The 19,659-nt window shown below is 41.3% G+C and overlaps 1 protein-coding gene across 1 annotated transcript; it reads left to right on the forward strand.

The window, feature by feature from the left end:
- Nucleotides 1-9,263: 9,263 nt before the first annotated feature.
- Nucleotides 9,264-19,348, forward strand: LOC311108148 (interleukin-10 receptor subunit alpha-like; the record flags this gene model as incomplete). The annotated part of the gene is made up of 7 exons (XM_084150776.1): nucleotides 9,264-9,312; nucleotides 16,331-16,463; nucleotides 16,908-17,113; nucleotides 17,228-17,403; nucleotides 17,627-17,771; nucleotides 18,112-18,251; nucleotides 18,338-19,348. The coding sequence occupies 7 exons, from the start codon at nucleotides 9,264-9,266 to the stop codon at nucleotides 19,346-19,348; spliced, it is 1,860 nt and encodes a 619-aa protein (XP_084006902.1).
- Between the last annotated feature and the right edge of the window lie 311 nt (nucleotides 19,349-19,659).

Genomic DNA, 19,659 nt, shown 5'->3' on the forward strand with positions numbered 1-19,659 from the left:
TGTTTATGTAGCCAGGGACGTCACGTTTTCGTTTTGTTGTTTTGTTCGTGTGATCATTATATAAATAAATATGTTCGCATTCAACGCTGCGCCTTGGTCCTCATCTGTATACGGCGATCGTGACAGTCTGTCATAGTTGACGTGTACCTATGATGAAAATTACAGGTCTCTCTCATCTTTTTAAGTGGGAGAACTTGCACAATTGGTGGCTGACTAAATACTTTTTTTCCCCACTGTACCAACAGTTGAATTACACTCAGAAACCCAGATTTGTTTACTCAATGCCATTGAAATGACTTAGTAATCACACAAATAGCCCAATTACACTGGTTTATCATATTACCATCTGATACAAAATGAAATTCCTTCACTTCACCACCTTAGCTCCGCAATGATAATTAGTTTAATGGAAACCCTAAATTGGCTTTGTACTATGTTAAAAGTTACGTCTATAACTTCCACTCCTTATGGGCAGTTAATTTCTTAAAACGTATCTCTATCAAAGGATCTAACAATGGTACAAATTTAGAAAACCCGTATTCATCATTTCTCACCCATGACGTACGTCTACGTTTGGGTGAGCATGTTAATACATACATAGCACCCTAATTATGATTTTCTCACTTCTCTAGTAATCGATTACACACATAAACTTCATCCTATTTTCACATCGTCTCAAACTCCATATAGAACGTTAGAAACTTCTAGGTACTCACATCAAATAATACTTTTGTGGTTTTTTAACCAATTCTCAATTGACACAAATCAACTTCTTCAAACATACTCCCAGTGGAACCAAAAAAACAGACTTTAGTTTCCAGGATTGCCCTGCCTGTCATGGAATCCACCCAGAAAATACAGACTTTTCCACTACTCATACGCCTCTTTCATATAATCTAAATCCCATTTCGTGATGCTTACAGCAATATTGTCAATGATATCTTTTCACACTATCTGTAATTTATCCCTTTTTAAAAATACCTTCTTGAGGATACTCATTATCTGTCCATGCTGATAAATCACTAAGATATGGTTCCACATTGTTTTGTATTATTAGTTCATGCAATGTTAGTAAATCAAATACTTGAATCAAATCCCCAATTTGATCTTTATTAAAATTCTGTTTGCCACTTTTGTCATTGGTGCTATGATTCAATATGTTACATTGTATCTGCTCGTCTCTCTCTCCTGACCATTTTGAGTAACTCACAAAGGACTAACTCTGTACTTCTTTTTATGATGATTTACCACATCAAAGACCCATAACCTATTCCTTTTATAATGCCTTACACACTACGGGAATAAAACCCAATCTCTTTACAATGTACTTTAAACATTAAGGGAATCCTGCGCACATTCTCTTTTATAATGTACTTCAAACATTAAAGGACTAACACCCACTCTCTTTATAATGTATTATCATTAAGGGAATCCTGCACCCACTCGTTTGTCCTCTGTTGCTTTTACTCATTACTTCAAACACACCCTATTTTGAATCATAGCACCATGTCATTGCCTAATATGATATTCTCCTTACATCCATTTACGTACTCAAATACCACTCATTTGTTCCCCTCAAAAAAATATTTAAATTCTAAACGTTCGTTACAGCTCAGCTTCATCACAGATAAGCAGAATTTGACATAATCAGAAAAATGAACGTCTGCTTACCTGTTAGTTCGGCTGTAAACTGCATCCTGTTAGTTCAGACGTCAATCTGTTATGATGAGTTTCTAGGGTATCAAGTAATTCAGGATGCAAGAATATACTTAACACTTAGATGGAGAGTTCATACAAATATTTTATACATTCGGTACCAGGTTCGTCTAACAAAAGTCACGTGCTTCGCCTCTTGTCATCCGAACCACTGAACAAAGAAAATATCTCAGTTTATATACCTCATGTTACACGTTTCTTTAACAACATCTGTTAACCCTCAGTGGGCACTCCCTTCTTTGATGTTATTACCTTGTACCCCAAGTCAGTATATCATGTCCATCAATCATTCTAAGATAAACCTCAGTAAGCTCCCTCGACATAATGGAATCCTTGGTATTCAGACTGTGCGGCACCCAGAATCACTCATCTAATAAATGTAATCTTGTTCCCACAACACCATGAAAATACATCATAACAGTGGGCAAATTTTGTCATCAAAGAAAGAGAAAGAGGCCGGATTTACAAATCCGAGTTGGATGACTGTTCAAAACATATTTTCCCAGTCGGAGCAGGTTTATTCCCGACTTCCCAGTTGTCTTGAACTCACTGGTCAAGTTTTCGCAGTTTTGAGTTAACAGTTGTTTTGAGCGCGGCACAAATCATGCTTCATTGACAGCATGGCCAATGTTGAATGTTTATCATTTTAAATTTGGAAAAGTGCTTGGGACCACACAGCCACTCCACTGAATATCAGGCTGGTGATTGCTTTGCAATGCTTGCAGTTAGCCCCTGTCACCGATTCCTTCCAAACCACTCATTTGTTGAATTTGCAATTTCCAACTTGTTGTGTAATGTTTATGTCCAATGGCCGATGAGCACAGATACGTTTTATCTATAATTTCTCTTCATTATTCCTCTTCATATGACAAGGATTAAAAAGGATTTACCAGTAGATTGTCAACTTGATTCATGATGATGACTACTAGCTAAGATTTTGAAAGTGTGATGTTGACATGATCAGTCCAATCAAAGCTACTGTACATATAGTTTAAGTCGGAAGTTTACATACACTTAGGTTGGAGTCATTAAAACTCGTTTTTCAACCACTCCACAAATTTCTTGTTAACAAACTATCATTTTGGCAAGTCGGTTAGGACATCTACTTTGCGCATTACACAAGTAATTTTTCCAACAATTGTTTGCAGACAGATTATTTCACTTATAATTCACTGTATCACAATTCCAGTGGGTCAGAAGTTTACATACACTAAGTTGACTGTGCCTTTAAACAGATTGAAAAATTCCAGAAAATGATGTCATGGCTTTAGAAGCTTCTGATAGGCTAATTGACATCATTTGAGTCAATTGGAGGTGTACCTGTGGATGTATTTCAAGGCCTACCTTCAAACAGTGCCTCTTTGCTTGACATCATGGGAAAATCAAAAGAAATCAGCCAAGACCTCAGAAAATTTTTTGTAGACCTCCACAAGTCTGGTTCATCCTTGGGAGCAATTTCCAAACGCCTGAAGGTACCACGTTCATCTGTACAAAAAATAGTATGCAAGTATAAACACCATGCGACCACGCAGCCGTCATACTGCTCAGGAAGGAGACGCCTTCTGTCTTCTAGAGATGAACTTACTTTGGTGTGAAAAGTGCAAATCAATCCCAGAACAACAGCAAAGGACCTTGTGAAGATGCTGGAGGAAACAGGTACAAAAGTATCTATATCCACAGTAAAACGAGTCCTATATCGACATAACCTGAAAGGCCGCTCAGCAAGGAAGAAGCCACTGCTCCAAAACCGCCATAAAAAAGCCAGACTACGGTTTGCAACTGCACATGGGGACAAAGATCGTACTTTTTGGAGAAATGTCCTCTGGTCTGATTAAACTAAAATAGAACTGTTTGGCCATAATGACCATCGTTATGTTTGGAGGAAAAATGGGGCAGCTTGCAAGCCGAAGAACACCATCCCAACCGTGAAGCACGGGGGTGGCAGCATCATGCTGTGGGGGTGCTTTGCTGCAGGAGGGACTGGTGCACTTCACAAAATAGATAGCATCATAAGGAAGGAAAATGATGTAGATATATTGAAGCAACATCTTAAGACATCAGTCAGGAAGTTAAAGCTTGGTCACAAATGGGTCTTCCAAATGGACAATGACCCCAAGCATACTTCCAAAGTTGTGGCAAAATGGCTTAAGAACAACAAAGTTAAGGTATTGGAGTGGCCATCACAAAGCCCTGACCTCAATCCTATAGAAAATGTGTATCAGTAGTATCTAAGAATCATCCATTTGTTCCCATGTCCTTACCCAAACTGGGTGCAGCACCTGTTACAACTCTGTAATATCCCTCAAAACACAGGGGTGACGATTCACACAGGATAAGTATTATCAGAGGACTTGTGAGTTTGCTGAAAAACTGTAGGTTTTTAGGGCTGGGATAATAACCTTCCTGCCAAATAAAAATGACTTACCTGAGCTCCCCAATAAAACATATACAGTCCAAACAGGGCTAACGGTTGCATTAAATAGGCGCTCTTTTTAAAAATGATGCATTTGGCGATGTTCAATTCATTCGCACAAAACGTATAAACAAAAGCATTCACTGTGGAAGTTGATACATTGTGCAGCTTCTGCCAAACACTTTGCACACTAGTTTGCTTATTAGCCTGTAATACACAATTCATTGGTATATACAGCCTGAGACATTTGTGTAAATATTCCTTAGAGGCCAGAATGTTGAATAAAATTACATTTAAACTTGTTCTACCGGTTGTCTGTGCGTTTTGTCCTTCTGCTGCTTGGAAATTTAGACAAAATATCCAAGAGCGGTGTTATTAACCCGACTTTCAGTACCCTGGTATGCATTCGGAAATAATTCAGACCCCCCCCCTTCCTTTTTTCCACATTTCGTTACATTACAGCATTATTCTAAAATTGATTAAATAACCAAACCCCCCTCAACAATCTACACATAATACCCCATAATGACAAAGCGAAAACAGGTTTTTAGACATTTTTGCTAATTTATTAAAAATAAAAAACAGAAATACCTTATTTACATAAGTATTCAGATCATCTGCTATGAGACTCAAAATTGAGCTCAGGTGCATCCTGTTTCCATTGATCATCCTTGAGATGTTTGTGGTAAATTCAATTGATTGGACATGATTTGGAAAGGCACACATCTGTCTATATAAGGTCCCTCAGTTGACAATGCGTGTCAGAGCAAAAGCCAAGCCATGAGGAGGAAGGAATTGTCCATAGAGCTCCGAGACAGGATTGTGTCGAGGCACAGCTCTGGGGAAGGGTACCAAAACATTTCTGCAGCATTTTAGGTCCCCAAGAACACCGTGGCCTCCATCATTCTTAAATGGAAGAAGTTTGGAACCACCAAGACTCTTCCTAGAGCTGGCCGCCCGGCCAAACTGAGTAATTAGGGGAGAAGGGCCTTGGTCAGGGAGGGGAGCAAGAACCTGATGGCCACTCTGACAAAGCTCCAGAGTTCCTCTGTGGAGATAGGAGAACCTTCCAGAAGGACAACCATCTCTGCAACACCCCAGCAATCAGGCCTTTATGGTAGAGTGGCCAGACGGAAGCCACTCCTCAGTTAAAGGCACATGACAGCCCGCTTGGAGTTTGCCAAATGTCTAAACCTGTCTGATGTTTAGGCAATTTTTAGACTATTCAGATTGGAATGGCAACAGTTGAAGCCATTCAATTAAAATGAACTACAACTTCTGTTTAAGAACCCAAGTTTAAAAAAACCCAGAAAAAACAATGTATTGTCACATACACCAGATAGGTGCAGTATGATGTTTTACAGGGTCAGTCATAGTAGTACTGTGCCCCTGGAGTAAATTAGTGTTAAGTGCCTTGCTCAAGTGCAAATCGACAGATTTTTCACGGTGTCGGCTCGGGTATTGAACCAGAGACCTTTCGGTTACTGGTCTAACAGCTAGGCTACCTGACGCCCTACGTCACGTTGAAGAGCATTTGGAGTTAACGGTTTCTGTTGCAAAACGTTTTGCAACAGAATCGGCGAAAGTTGAAAAATCTATGGCGGTGTTTTCCATTAGCCAAGGAGTAACTCCGACTATGGAAGCATCACTTATCAGGGTTACTAGCATTAGCTAGCTAAGTATGGTTAACGTTAGCCATATGGCTCATTTTGCAGAACGTTAACTAGCTAACAGGTTTTGGCATTCGTATCTACATGCACCATTACCTTTGTGAATGAGACAGCATATTAAGTATAATGCATACTGAGATAGTTGTAAAATGTGGCTAACCACAAACTTACTACTGTAGGCCATAGTGCAGTGGGTGAGAAATCAGAAAGCTGGGTTTCCATTGAAATCGCCATGTTTCAACGATGGAAAGTAACGTTTACGAAATCATGTCAGAAATCGCAAAAGCACTCTGCTCCATTCACTGAGCATGGATTGCTTTTGGATGCTACGGCCACGGAGTTTCTAAACTGTACTGTCTTTGGTATTTTGGTATTTTATTAGGATCCCCATTACTTGCTGCAAAAGCAGCAGCTAATCTTCCTGGGGTCCACACAAAACATGAAACATGACATAATACAGAACATTAATAGACAAGAACAGCTCAAGGACAGAACTATATCAACTTATTAAAAATAAATAATTAAAGGCACATGTAGCCTACATATTAATACCAATACATTCACAAACTATCTAGGTCAAATAGGGGAGCGTCGTTGTGCCATGAGGTGTTGCTTTATCTGTTTTTTGAAAACAGGTTTGCTGTCCATTTGAGCAATATGAGATGGAACGGAGTTCCATGTAATAATGGCTCTACATAATAATATACGCTTTCTTGAATTTGTTCTGGATTTGGGGACTGTGAAAAGACCCCCGGTGGCATGTCTGGTGGGGTAAGTGTGAGTGTCAGAGCTGTGTGTAAGTTGACTATGCAAGCTATTTGGGATTTTCAACACATTTAGTGTTTCTTATAAAAAGAAGAAGTGATGCAGTCAGTCTCTCCTCAACTCTTAGCTAAGAGAGACTGGCATGCATAGTATTTCTATCAGCCCTCTGATTACAATGAAGAGCAAGACGTGCCGCTCTGTTCTGGGCCAGCTGCAGCTTAACTAGGTCTCTCCTTGCAGCACTCGACCACACGACTGGACAATAATCAAGATAAGAGAAAACTAGAGCCTGCAGGACTTGCTTTTTGGAATGTGGTGTCAAAAAAGCAGAGCATCTCTTTATTATGGACAGACCTCTACCCATCTTTACAACCATTTAATCTATATGTTTTGACCATGACAGTTTACAATCGAAGGTAACGCCAAGTAATTTAGTCTCCTCAACAGGTTCAACAGGTAAACAACAACGAGTCCCAGACAGTTAGAACATACCGGAGGGGGGCAGCGTTTACTAGGCTACCTACATTATTGGGGACATCTGGTTACCAGCAGTGTTTGGAATACATTGAGTTCGTTGACAAAACAGACCAGGGGACGCCTTTTCACACAGAGATTTATTTATAGCAGCCATATCAGCCAGGGAAACTAATTGTTCAAACTTTGATAGAACATTCAGATTTTTCTGCCTGACTGTGGCGCTCTTTACCTGAAATGTTAGGATTTTCTTGTGATCACAACAACTACTTATTTTGCTCAAATATAGATTTAATTCAATTGTTTTCTTTGTAAAGATGGGCCTGGCTGAGAAAAATACATTCCTCTTTCTGCCTGAGTGTGGGGCTGTTTACCGCAATTTTCTGGATTATTTTGTAACCAGAACAAAACTACTTATTTTAGTCAACTCGAGATTTAATTAAAATTGTATTTCTTTGAAAACATAGGCCTGGCTGAAATTTCAAAATACAATAAGGGGAAAGGATCCACAGACACAGAGACTGATTATCTGTCTGCACATCTCTTTATTTACAATGCTGGCTGCCATGGTTAACACAAACGCAGGAAATTGAATGCTACCTGAATTGAATCAGAAAAGTAACATAAATAGGCCTACAGTATCACAGTGAGGTTAAACAGGTGTGTGTGTTAGTCAGATTATCCAGTGTCCACAGCAACACTTGAATATTCTCTACCCCAAGTGCATGTGGTGTTACCATGGTCTTAGCCATGCTCTCACTAACTCTTAACTTTTCTCTTTCTCTGTCTCTCTTTCCGGAGGGCCTGTGGCGCTGACAAAATACCTCAGCCATAGAAAATCATTAGGGAAAGAAGTCACACCTCCAGTTTGCAATACACTTTATTTGATTTGCTGTAATACAAAGATACAGACCGTATAAAAGCATACATTCAAGACCCTATGGTCAGATTGCTTTTCATAAAGACGTCATGGTAACAGACAGGTAGCAGGTAGAGTGTGGCCAGCTTGGATTGGGCCAGGCACGTCGAGGTGTCAGCCCAGGGTGTCCTCAGTCGTGGTCCTAGAGCCTCAGGCCCTCCAGAAGGGGAGACAGAGAAAATATTAGGGTTAGTGAGAGCATGCACTGGGGGTAGAGAATTATCAATAGTGTTGCTGTGGACCCTGGATAATCTAACTAGCACACACCTGTTTGACCACGCTCTGATACTGTAGGCCTACTTATGTTACTTTTCTGATTCAATTCAGGTAGCATTCAATATCCTGCTTTTGTGTTAACCATGGCAGTCAGCATGGTAAATAAAGAGATGTTCAGGAAGATAATCAGCCTCTGTGTCTGTGGATCCTTTCCCTTTAATGTATTTTTTTATGTCAGCCAGGCCCATCTTTAATTTTATTTCAATCTCTAGTTAAGTAAAATAAGGAGTCTATTGCTTCAGTCCTTGTTTCGTTTTCACTTCTTGTTACCTGGTAAATAACCAACAACCATGGATAACCACAAGGAGAATAAGGTGAGAAAACAGTTCTTCAAAGAAACACCATTTATTTTCATCTCTAGTTGAGTAAAATAGGTAGTTTTGTTCTGGTCACGAGATAATCCAGAATATTGCTGTAAACAGCGCCACACTCAGGCAGAAAACTGAATGTTATTTTCTCAGCCAGGCCCATCTTTTCAAAGAATATTTAATTCTATCTCAATTTGAGGCCAATAAGTAGTTTTATTGTGATCACAAGAAAATCCTAACAATTCAGGTAGGCTAAAGAGCGCCACAGTCAGGCAAAAAAATCTGAATGTTCTATCAAAGTGTGAACAATTAGTTTCCCTGGCTGATATGGCTGCTACTTAGAAATACATGACATTCACTGCTATAAATAAATCTCTGTGTGAAAAGGCGTCCCCTGGTCTGTTTTGTTAACGAACTCAATGTATTCCAAACACTGCTGGTAACCAGATGTCCCCAATAATGTAGGTAGCCTAGTAAACGATGCCCCCCTCCGGTATGTTCTATTGCAAACTGTCTGGGACTCGTTGTTGTTTACCTGTTTACTACTCAAATACACTCAAAGATATTTTACTTATTAGCTCAAAGACTAAATTAACTGCAATAGATTGGTCTCACATAGCCTATATTAGCATAACTAGGCTACACAGAACCAAGGCGGACCCATTGTAAAATGAGATATTTTATCTTATTAAAACCTATGGAAAGAGGAGACTCTTACGAACATGATGGTGTTCTCCGTTTTGCTCTTCACCCCAGGGTACTCATCTGAAGGTAACCGGTACCGGTTTAAAAAAAGGAATGGAAGATTGAAGGTAGTTTTGCGCCTACCCCCAAAAAGGGGCTAATTATGTATAATTTGTTTTAATACAAGATAATCTCCTAGATTTAGGACAGACACTTCAAAACCTTGTTTCTTATTATTTTATTTTTTATTGTACTTATTGATACCTAAAGGGGTCCTAAAATAAATAAAATAGCTAAATGATCCATAGTATGACCATCTTTAAACAATTCCATATGTCAGTTTAGCGCCCCCCAATGTCTTACTCTAAATAATTAAAATGTGACCCAGTCCAACATGACTAGCTCTGGGATTTTCTGATTGCAGCGAGTGCGAGGTCAGACGGAAAAGGTGTGGCGGAAGCGGATTATGAAGTGGATTCTGAATCTAATGGCGGTAGAATCAAGGATAATTGGAATATTATTAAAAGAAAGGAAAACAGAGCAAAGTAGAGTACAGTGATGAGAATGTCACTTCGTATCTTGTAGGAGTACAGTTTGTAAATGAGGAGCAGCTGATCGAATTACCAATCTTGAGGAATCCATTTGAGATATCCAAACTGGTGGAGAGAGTGCTGAGTAGAGTGAAGACTGTGAGGATCACGAGAGTTGGACTGGTTTAGATTTTTTGTGCTTCTGAGGATCAGAAGAAACGTGTGTTGTGTCTCAACCTTTTTGATAAGTTTGAAGTGTCGTGTGTGTCTCTTAGGAACAGGGCACCCCTCAAGGGGGTTATGTCTGGAGTCTCGTGGGAAGTACATGTTGAAGAGATGAAAAATATTCCTGGAGTGATTGATGCACGTCGAATGAATCGTATGGTGAATGAAGAAAAGGTGAAGTCTATCTGTTCTTTTGTTTTTTGATTTGGAGTCTCTCCCTACTCAAGTGCAGTTAGGGTATATTACCTACAGAGTCAGAGCATTTATCCCAAGACCAATGCAGTGTGATCATTGTAAAGCTTTTGGACATGTTTCAAGTGTTTGCAGAAGGGAGAAGCCGAGATATCCAAGTTGTGGAAAAGATCATATTATGTGTTATAAAAGTGATGAAAATGTGAGAGTTTTCATCTATATTTTTCATAGCTGTCTATTTACCACCACAAACCAATGCTGGCATTAAAGATTGCACTGAATGAGCTGTATAAGGCCATAAGTCAACAGGAAAACGCTCATCCAGAGGCAGCGCTCCTAGTGGTCGGGGACTTTAATGCAGGGAAACTTAAATCCGTTCTACCTAATTTCTACCAGCATGTTAAATGTGCAACCAGAGGAAAAAAAAACTCTAGACCACCTTTACTCCACACACAGAGACGCATACAAAGCTCTCCCTCGCCCTCCATTTGGCAAATCTGACCATAACTCTATCCTCCTTAATCCTGCTTATAAGCAAAAACTAAAGCAGGAAGCACCAGTGACTCGGTTAATAAAAAAGTGGTCAGATGACGCAGATGCTAAGCTACAGGACTGTTTTGCCAGCACAGACTGGAACATGTTCCGGGATTCTTCAGATAGCATTGAGGAGTACACCACATCAGTCACTGGCTTCATCAATAAGTGCATCGATGATGTCGTCCCCACAGTGACCGTACGTACATACCCCAACCAGAAGCCATGGATTACAGGAAACATCTGCACTGAGCTAAAGGGTAGAGCTGCCGCTTTCAAGGAGCGGGACTCTAACCCGGACGCTTATAAGAAATCCCGCTATGCCCTCCGACGAACCATCAAACAGGCAAAGAGTCAATACAGGACTAAGATTGAATCGTACTGCACCGGCTCTGACGCTCGTCGGATGTGGCAGGGCTTGAAAACTATTACAGACTACAAAGGGAAGCACAGCCGCGAGCTGCCCAGTGACACAAGACTTCCAGACGAGCTAAACCACTTCTATGCTCGCTTCGAGGTAAGCAAAACTGAAGCATGCATGAGAGCACCAGCTGTTCCGGATGACTATGTGATCACGCTCTCCGTAGCCGATGTGAGTAAGACTTTTAAACAGGTCAACATTCACAAGGCCGCAGGGCCAGACGGATTACCAGGACGTGTACTCCGAGCATGTGCTGACCAACTGGCAAGTGTCTTCACTGACATTTTCAACATGTCCCTGACTGAGTCTGTAATACCAACATGTTTCAAGCAGACCACCATAGTCCCCATGCCCAAGGACTCTAAGATAACCTGCCTAAATGACTACAGACCCGTAGCACTGACGTCTGTAGCCATGAAGTGCTTTGAAAGGCTGGTCATGGCTCACATCAACACCATTATTCCAGAAACCCTAGACCTACTCCAATTTGCATACCGCCCCAACAGATCCACAGATGATGCAATCTCTATTGCACTCCACACTGTCCTTTCCCACCTGGACAAGAGGAACACCTACGTGAGAATGCTATTCATTGACTATAGCTCAGCATTCAACACCATTGTGCCCTCAAAGCTCATCACTAAGCGAAGGATCCTGGGACTAAACACCTCCCTCTGCAACTGGATCTTGGACTTCCTGACGGGCTGCCCCCAGGTGGTAAGGGTAGGTAACAACACATCTGCCACACTGATCCTTAACACGGGGGCCCCTCAGGTGTGCGTGCTCAGTCCCCTCCTGTACTCCCTGTTCACCCATGACTGCATGGCCAGGCACGACTCCAACACCATCATTAAGTTTGCCGACGACACAACAGTGGTAGGCCTGATCACCGACAATGATGAGACAGCCTATAGGGAGGAGGTCAGAGACCTGGCCGTGTGGTGCCAGGATAACAATCTCTCCCTCAACGTGACCAAGACAAAGGAGATGATTGTGGACTACAGGAAAAAAAAAAGGACTGAGCACGCCCCCATTCTCATCGACGGGGCTGTAGTGGAACAGGTTGAGAGCTTCAAGTTCCTTGGTGTCCACATCACCAACGAACTATCATGGTCCAAACACACCAAGACAGTCGTGAAGAGGGCATGACAAAGCCTATTCCCCCTCAGGAGACTGAAAAGATTTGGCATGGGTCCTCAGATCCTCAAAAAATTCTACAGCTGCACCATCGAGAGCATCCTGACTGGTTGCATCATCGCCTGGTATGGCAACTGCTTGGCCTCCGACCGCAAAGCACTACAGAGGGTAGAGCGTACGGCCCAGTACATCACTGGCGCCAAGCTTCCTGCAATCCAGGACCTCTATACCAGGCGGTGTCAGAGGAAGGCCCTCAAAATTGTAAAAGACTCCAGCCACCCGTCATAGACTGTTCTCTCTGCTACCGCACGGCAAGCGGTACCGGAATGCCAAGTCTAGGTCCAAAAGACTTATAATAAAAAATAATAATATGCCATTTAGCAGACGCTTTTATCAAAAGCGACTTACAGTCGTGCGTGCATACATTTTTGTGTATGGGTGGTTCCGGGGATCGAACCCACTACCTTGGCGTTACAAGCGCCGTGCTCTACCAGCTGAGCTACAGAGGACTTCTCAACAGCTTCTACCACCAAGCCATAAGACTCCTGAACAGCTAATCATGGCTACCCGGAATAATTGCACTGCCCCCCCACCCCATCTTTTTACGCTGCTGCTACTCTGTTAACTATTTATGCATAGTCACTTAAACTCTACCCACATGTACATATTACTTCAACAACCTCAACTAGCCGCTGCCCCCGCACATTGACTCTGCACTGGTACCCCCTTGTATATATAGCCTCCCTACTGTTATTTTATTTTACTTCTGCTCTTTTTTTCTCAACACTTTTTTGTTGTTTTATTCTACTTTTTTATTAAAAATAAATGCACTGTTGGTTAAGGGCTGTAAGTAAGCATTTCACTGTAATGTCTGCAGCTGTTGTATTCGGCGCATGTGGCCAATAAAATTTGATTTGATTTGATTTGACATGTTGCAATTGTGGTGGGAATCATGAAGCCATCATCTTTCGAATGCCCCACAAGGGTGAAGGAGAATGACGTGGCCAAAGTCAGGGCTATCCAGAGCATATCATATACAGCAGCTGTTAAAAAGGTTGAGGGTTTGAATCGTGCTCTTGAAGAGTCCATGGTGGTGGATAGGTCTTCAGTGCAGGCTGCAGTGGTTGCCTTTCACCAGCAGGATCCTGACATTTTAAAGGTTAAGAAGGTGGAATTTGTGGCCTTTATAGCTATGGTGATAAATGGCACTGCCAAGGTGGAGAGAAGGTCCAGGAAGATAGAAATCATTGTGGAAGCGGCGGAGCGGTTCCTGGGGCTGAAAGATTTCTTGGTGTTACATGGAATATTGTCACAAGCCGTACCACCCTCTCTTTCCCTAGAGCCTGAGAAGGGAGATATGGAGAATTGAAAGAAGAAAGAAGTGGGAGTTTTTTTTTGTCAATATATAATTTTATTTGGATGGATTAAGTTAGTTTCCCTATCACGTATGGATTTTATTTTTTTCTTGTTTTGGTTTCAACCCGTCCAGTTGGTGGCGGCAATGCACCTTTTTGGGTTGTAGTCCCACAGAAGAAGAAGAAGAATGCCTAGCTCTGCCAACTGGGGCGTGGCTTATGGAGCGCTCTTTGAAATAAGGGCACGCATAGTTGTATCACAGATCGAGTTATCTCACCACACCAGGCCAAGTTTGTTCCCACATTCACAGGAGCGTGTTTCTAAATTCTAAATTCCTCCTCGCTTACTGTAAATAACTCCGCCCATTTCACGTGAGTATTGACTACTAGGCTACCTGGCCACGGTAATGTAAAGCAGATAACAACATGAAAGACACTGAAGGAGCTCCTCGAACGGAATAATTTACTGTAGCATATTGGTTGAAATGTCCATGAGCTTAATATTATATATATCTTTTTACCAATGCTACGGGAAAGAATGGTCAAATATCTCTTCATTATTTATCTATGTACGGCAGGTAGGCTTCATTTTCATTGACTGCGTATCATAATCAGTAATTAAAAGGAAAAGGTTTACTATTGTGGTAAGCAGTGCAGTTTACATCTTATCACATATTGAACCACTGGCAAGTTTAATTATGCCTTGAACTCAATATTTTGCTACTACAATTTATTATTTTCAGTCAAGCTATAGTTCAGCTGTCATTGTTCAGCTGTCATTGATGAATTTGGAAGCCACATGTTGTGTATAATTTAAGATTCCCATTTTCTCCCCTAACCCTCTACTGCACAGCTTTTTGGGGGAAGATTTAGGCTTTCTGATAATGTATCAATCATTAAAAAATAAATAAATAAAATTACCCCCAACACCCAGACATTTATGGCGCAATGCTGTGCCATAAGGAAAATCTGATATTTTCAGAACATTTATTAAGTTAGATATAGTAGAAACAAGAACTCTTGATGAGAAAATACAAGTTGGACATAAGCTAGTAATATTCACTGCCTCTCAAACCTGATTCTGTGGTCTATTCTTCTTCACTGTCACTGTCCTAAAGCTCACAGTCCTCACTATCAGAGGGTATGATCCTAACTGCTCAATTGCCTGTCAATGTCAGTGGATATGTTGGCAAAAACATTGACCAAGGCCATCATTTAACATAATTTTACATGTCTTTCATTGCCCTGAAAAGTAGCCTAATTGCACAACGTTGCCCTGAGGCAACACAAATACAACTTTTTTTTAAAAATATATAAAAACAAAATATGTTCAAAACCTATCAAATATGCTTCTTTAGAGGTCCCTACACAAGTACATATCTCTATTTAAACATGCAAAATAATTAAATGTATCTGACCCTTTGCTCACACAATGCTCTCACTTCACTCTGCTTCCTGCCCTAACTGATACATCCTACCAAATTCTGCACCTCATTGGATTGTTTACAGACATGTCATCATATATTGTCATGTGTAAAAAAAAAAAAAAAAATGCATAAAAAAATATTTTTTATTGTCACATACGCTGTCCGGATAGGTGCAGTGAAATTGTGTTGTTTTACAGGGTCAGCCATAGTAGTACGGCGTCCCTGGAGCAAATTAGGGTTAAGTGCCTTGCTCAAGGGCACATTGACAGATTTTTCACCTTGTCGGCTCAGGTATTCAAACCAGCGACTTTTCAGTTACTGGCCCAGTGCTCTAACCGCTAGGCTACCTGTCGTGTGAGGGGCAAAAAGGTTTTCTGTTGCCTGAGTGCAACGATGTGCAGTAGAGGGTTAAAAATGCATTTTAAGCATGTTCAACCAATGTAATAATTTTGTGTCATTTTAAAACTCGCCCAAACACACCTTCAGCTGTAGCCAACTGCAACACGTATGTGGGTGGCATTTACTTTGCTTTACTTTTGTTTTCACTCCCTCTACTGTATTTTCCACCAACCTTGTACAGTATGTGCTATATCGAAAAAAATATATAGTTACAGAGTTGAGTAGTGACATATGTAACACTTAATGCTAAGTTGAGGCATTGATCACAACAAAAAGGCTGTTCGCAAAGCTTACAGAAAAACAAACAAGCAGCTCTCAATTACATTTATGGTGCAATGAATAGGGTTAATATAATCATGAGATGTCCTTGAAAGACGTGTTTAACTGAGCACATGTGATATTCTGAAACACACAGAAAACAAATGTAGTCTCGTGCAGTCAGGGGAAAATAAGTGTTTCTTTGTGACGGCTTATGAAATATCTTATCCCTCAACGGCCCCGTGTAGCTCAGTTGGTAGAGCATGGCGCTTGCAACGCCAGGGTTGTGGGTCCGATTCCCACGGGGTGCCAGTATGAAAAAAATGTATGCACTCACTAACTGTAAGTCGCTCTGGATAAGAGCGTCTGCTAAATGACGTAAATGTAAACCTTAATCACATCAACATCCTGTTGTTATTCTATACAATGTTTCTCTTCAACTTTAAGACATTCTACAGTATGTTAAGGAAGAAGGATGTAATTTAATTATCTTAATTTCGCTATAATACTATTTCATTTTTAGAATTGTTTATAGGGAGTGATGCTCTCTAGAAAGTGTCTCAAGTTGACAATTCGAATTGCCCTTGGCAGTTGATCATCTACTTTCTGCTCTTTCTCCTGTCCTAGTGGTCTCACATGGGTCCGTTGTATGGCATCCTGAAGGAGTTCATTTTAACTCTGTGAACCTGAGGAACATTGTAAAGTGGCATCCTGGGAAAGACACACCAAATGACACACATTACACAGTGGAGTATGCAATGTGAGGACACTTTTATACATTTCCATAATCTTGGTACCCAGAACCAAATCAGCTCCTCAATTTTGTCACGAGAGACTGATATTTCCATGAACTAGTTAAGCAATAAGGGCCGAGGGGGTGTGGTATATGGCCAAAATACCATAGCTAAGGGCTATTCTTACGCACAACGCAATGCGGAGTGCCTGGATACAGCCCTTAGCCATGGTATATTGGCAATATACCACAAATACCTGAAGTGCCTTATAGCTATTATATACTGGTTACCAACGTAATTAGAGCAGTAAAAATACATGTTTTGACTTGTGGTATACGGTCTGAAATGCCATGGCTTTCAGACAATCAGCATTCAGTGCTCGAAACACCCAGTTTATAATTGTAAATAAATACCCATGATCCATGGATTTAAGGACACATCTCATGATGTGTTTATTTGTTGTCTCCTAGTTATGGTGATAGAATGGATAGTGGGGTGACACAGGTGCGCTGGACGGTGAAGAAGCAGTGCAGAGACATCCCTCAGACCTGGTGTGATCTATCCAATGAGACTACTGACCTAGATGAAGGCTACTTTGCCAGGGTCAAGGCTGTGGGCACAAACCTATCCTCCAAATGGGCATTCACAGAAAAGAGGTTTGACCCCAAAGCTGACAGTAAGTTGAGATCCTCTTCAAATATAATTTTCCTTATCTATGAATGAGGAGCCATAGCGAACTACTTCAAGATAAAATCAGAGAATGATATGAAATGTTTATTGTCTCCAACAGCAACCTTTGGACCTCCACTTGTAAAACTTGTGGTGAAGGAGAATAGTGTTACTGTCAAGCTGAAGGGTCCAATGAGATGGAAGACTGGAAACATGACAAAAGAGTACTCCTTGTTGAAAATCTACCCTCAGATGACATACAGCCTGTCTGTGTACGACAACAGAAGCAACAAAATGGTTGGTGTTATGTTGGTTACTGTAACTCTGTGTAAATAATTAAATTACATAATATGTAGGACTCCCTGCAGGAGCTTTAATCAGTGCAAATTGCTGCATTAATAGATTATAATAGACAATTCAATATTTTTTATATCATGGTAATTATTTTATAATGCAGATTATAATGAGGGTTAGTTCTATATTGTGTATTTTAACTTTCTGTATCCATTTTGTCTTTCAGCAACACTTCACTGTGGAAAACAGATCCTTTGAATATGGGTTGCTTGCCTATGAAACCCAGTATTGTGTCTCTGCTAATTCCCAGGTTCTATCACTTCCTATACCTTGGCAAGGATCTGAATGGCAGTGCCTAACAACCCCAAAGGGTAAGATAAGACTTGCGTTTATCCAATTACCTAGTGTGCAGTGATTTTTTTCTTCTATTACATGCATGAATGTCTGTCAGGATAAACCTGCCCAACAGGTTTTGGTAAAGCACAAAAGCATTCCAAGAATTGTTCTCTCTATCAGTAAATGTGACAGGAGACTTGAGGTGTTTTCCCAGAGGGTATTTTCTCTTCCTGGTAGAGATGGAATTATGTTGAAGTTTGAAGGGGTGTGTGTGTGTTCTCAGCTGTAACCTATAGGCTTTCCTCTTCCTATGATGGCTGTACACTGTATAGATCTGTCTTGTTTGATCTCTACCCTACCACTCTGTCTTTACAGATCCCTTCTATGACCAGCTGCTACTGATGCTGATGGGAGCCGTTGTGCCATCAGTTATCTCCATTTTCACGCTGATCCTGGCCGGATGCCTTGTCTACCACTTTGTCTGTGGTAATAAACAGAAAAGTCCCCCTTTCCTGGTAAGAATTATATGTGACTAATAGAAGCCTTCAACAATGGCTATGAAGTGCAATTTACTAAGATGTCACCCTTTTTGGTCTTTCAGGAAATATCGGACATTCAGTACCCACCGCAGACCTTCTGTCCTGAGCATGCTGTGAAAATGAATGTGGTACAGGTCAACATTGCCAAGCCCATGGAGTTGATGGCCATAAAGCCCAACAATATCCCTGCCCTGATCTACCAAACAGAGGGGGAGCCCGTACTACCCTACACTGCCCAGCAAGCCCCTGGCATAGAGCCTCCTAAGGAGGGATCATGGGAAGATGAGTTCGGTGAGGCCCAACCAGAGCTTCTAGACTACGTCTTCGTTGGAGCGGCCCCAGAGATGCCGGAAGTGAGGGAAAGGGAGGCATCTGACAGTGAGAAAACCCTGCCCCTGCGTCTCAGCCAGGTCAACCCGTACATTGCACAGAGATGTGCACCAGGTTCACAGGAGCCTGTGGATAATGTTTTCACTGGGATCTGTTTAGACAAGGACCCCAAGACAGGGCTCTTTAGAATGCCACTGCTGTCTGATATAAAGCTGGGGGTGGAGAGCGCAAGTTACAAAGCGCCTGATCAGGTGGGTCCCTACGCACCTCAGCTCTTCTCAGTCAGAGAGACCACTGTGGACCTGTGGGGAGACAAGGCTGAGGAGCCCCAAAGTTACCCCTCAGACTATGGCTTCGTGGGAGCAGCCCCAGAGCAGCAGATGGTGACAACAAAGTACCAGACGCAGTCTAACAATAGGGATACTCAGCCCCTGCTGCTAGCCCAGGTCAACCTGTTCAGAAGCCAGAGGCAAGCTCTGTTTCCACAGGAGTCTGAGGAAGAGGATGGATTCGGTGGTGGTAACTGTGTTGACTGGAGCCCTACAACAGGGATCCTCCAGATGCCTCTGCTCTCCAAGCCTATTCCAGAAGTGGATGGAGCGAGGAAGAAGGACAGGGAGTCAGAGCAGGTGGAGATCTTACCCAGTGTGTTAGTGAGGCAATCCTCAGAGGAGAGTGAGGGTGAGAGTGACCTGACTAAACTACAGAATGTCTGGAGCCTACAGATCAACATGAAGGACTAACCTATTGGACAGTTAACCTATTGGACACACATTATTACAGCAAAAAAAAGTTTGTTTACTGTATGTGGAAGAATAATTCAGATTGCTGTATGTACCAATTGATTCAGTTGCCAAATCAAATGAAGGACATCTTTTTAACTAATCCAAAAAGGTTTGTAACTGCTTTAGCAATGTGATTGTAATTAACATATTTTTGAAGAGGTTTTGTTTACTTTGTACCTTTTTTATCCATTATTTTCTACTAATTTATTACGACTGATGTATTGCCAGATAGCTTTTTTGTGTACAATTTCATACAAAGTTGATATGAA

This window comes from Coregonus lavaretus (assembly GCF_964263955.1).
Source record: "Coregonus lavaretus genome assembly, chromosome: 33".
NCBI lineage: Eukaryota > Metazoa > Chordata > Actinopteri > Salmoniformes > Salmonidae > Coregonus > Coregonus lavaretus.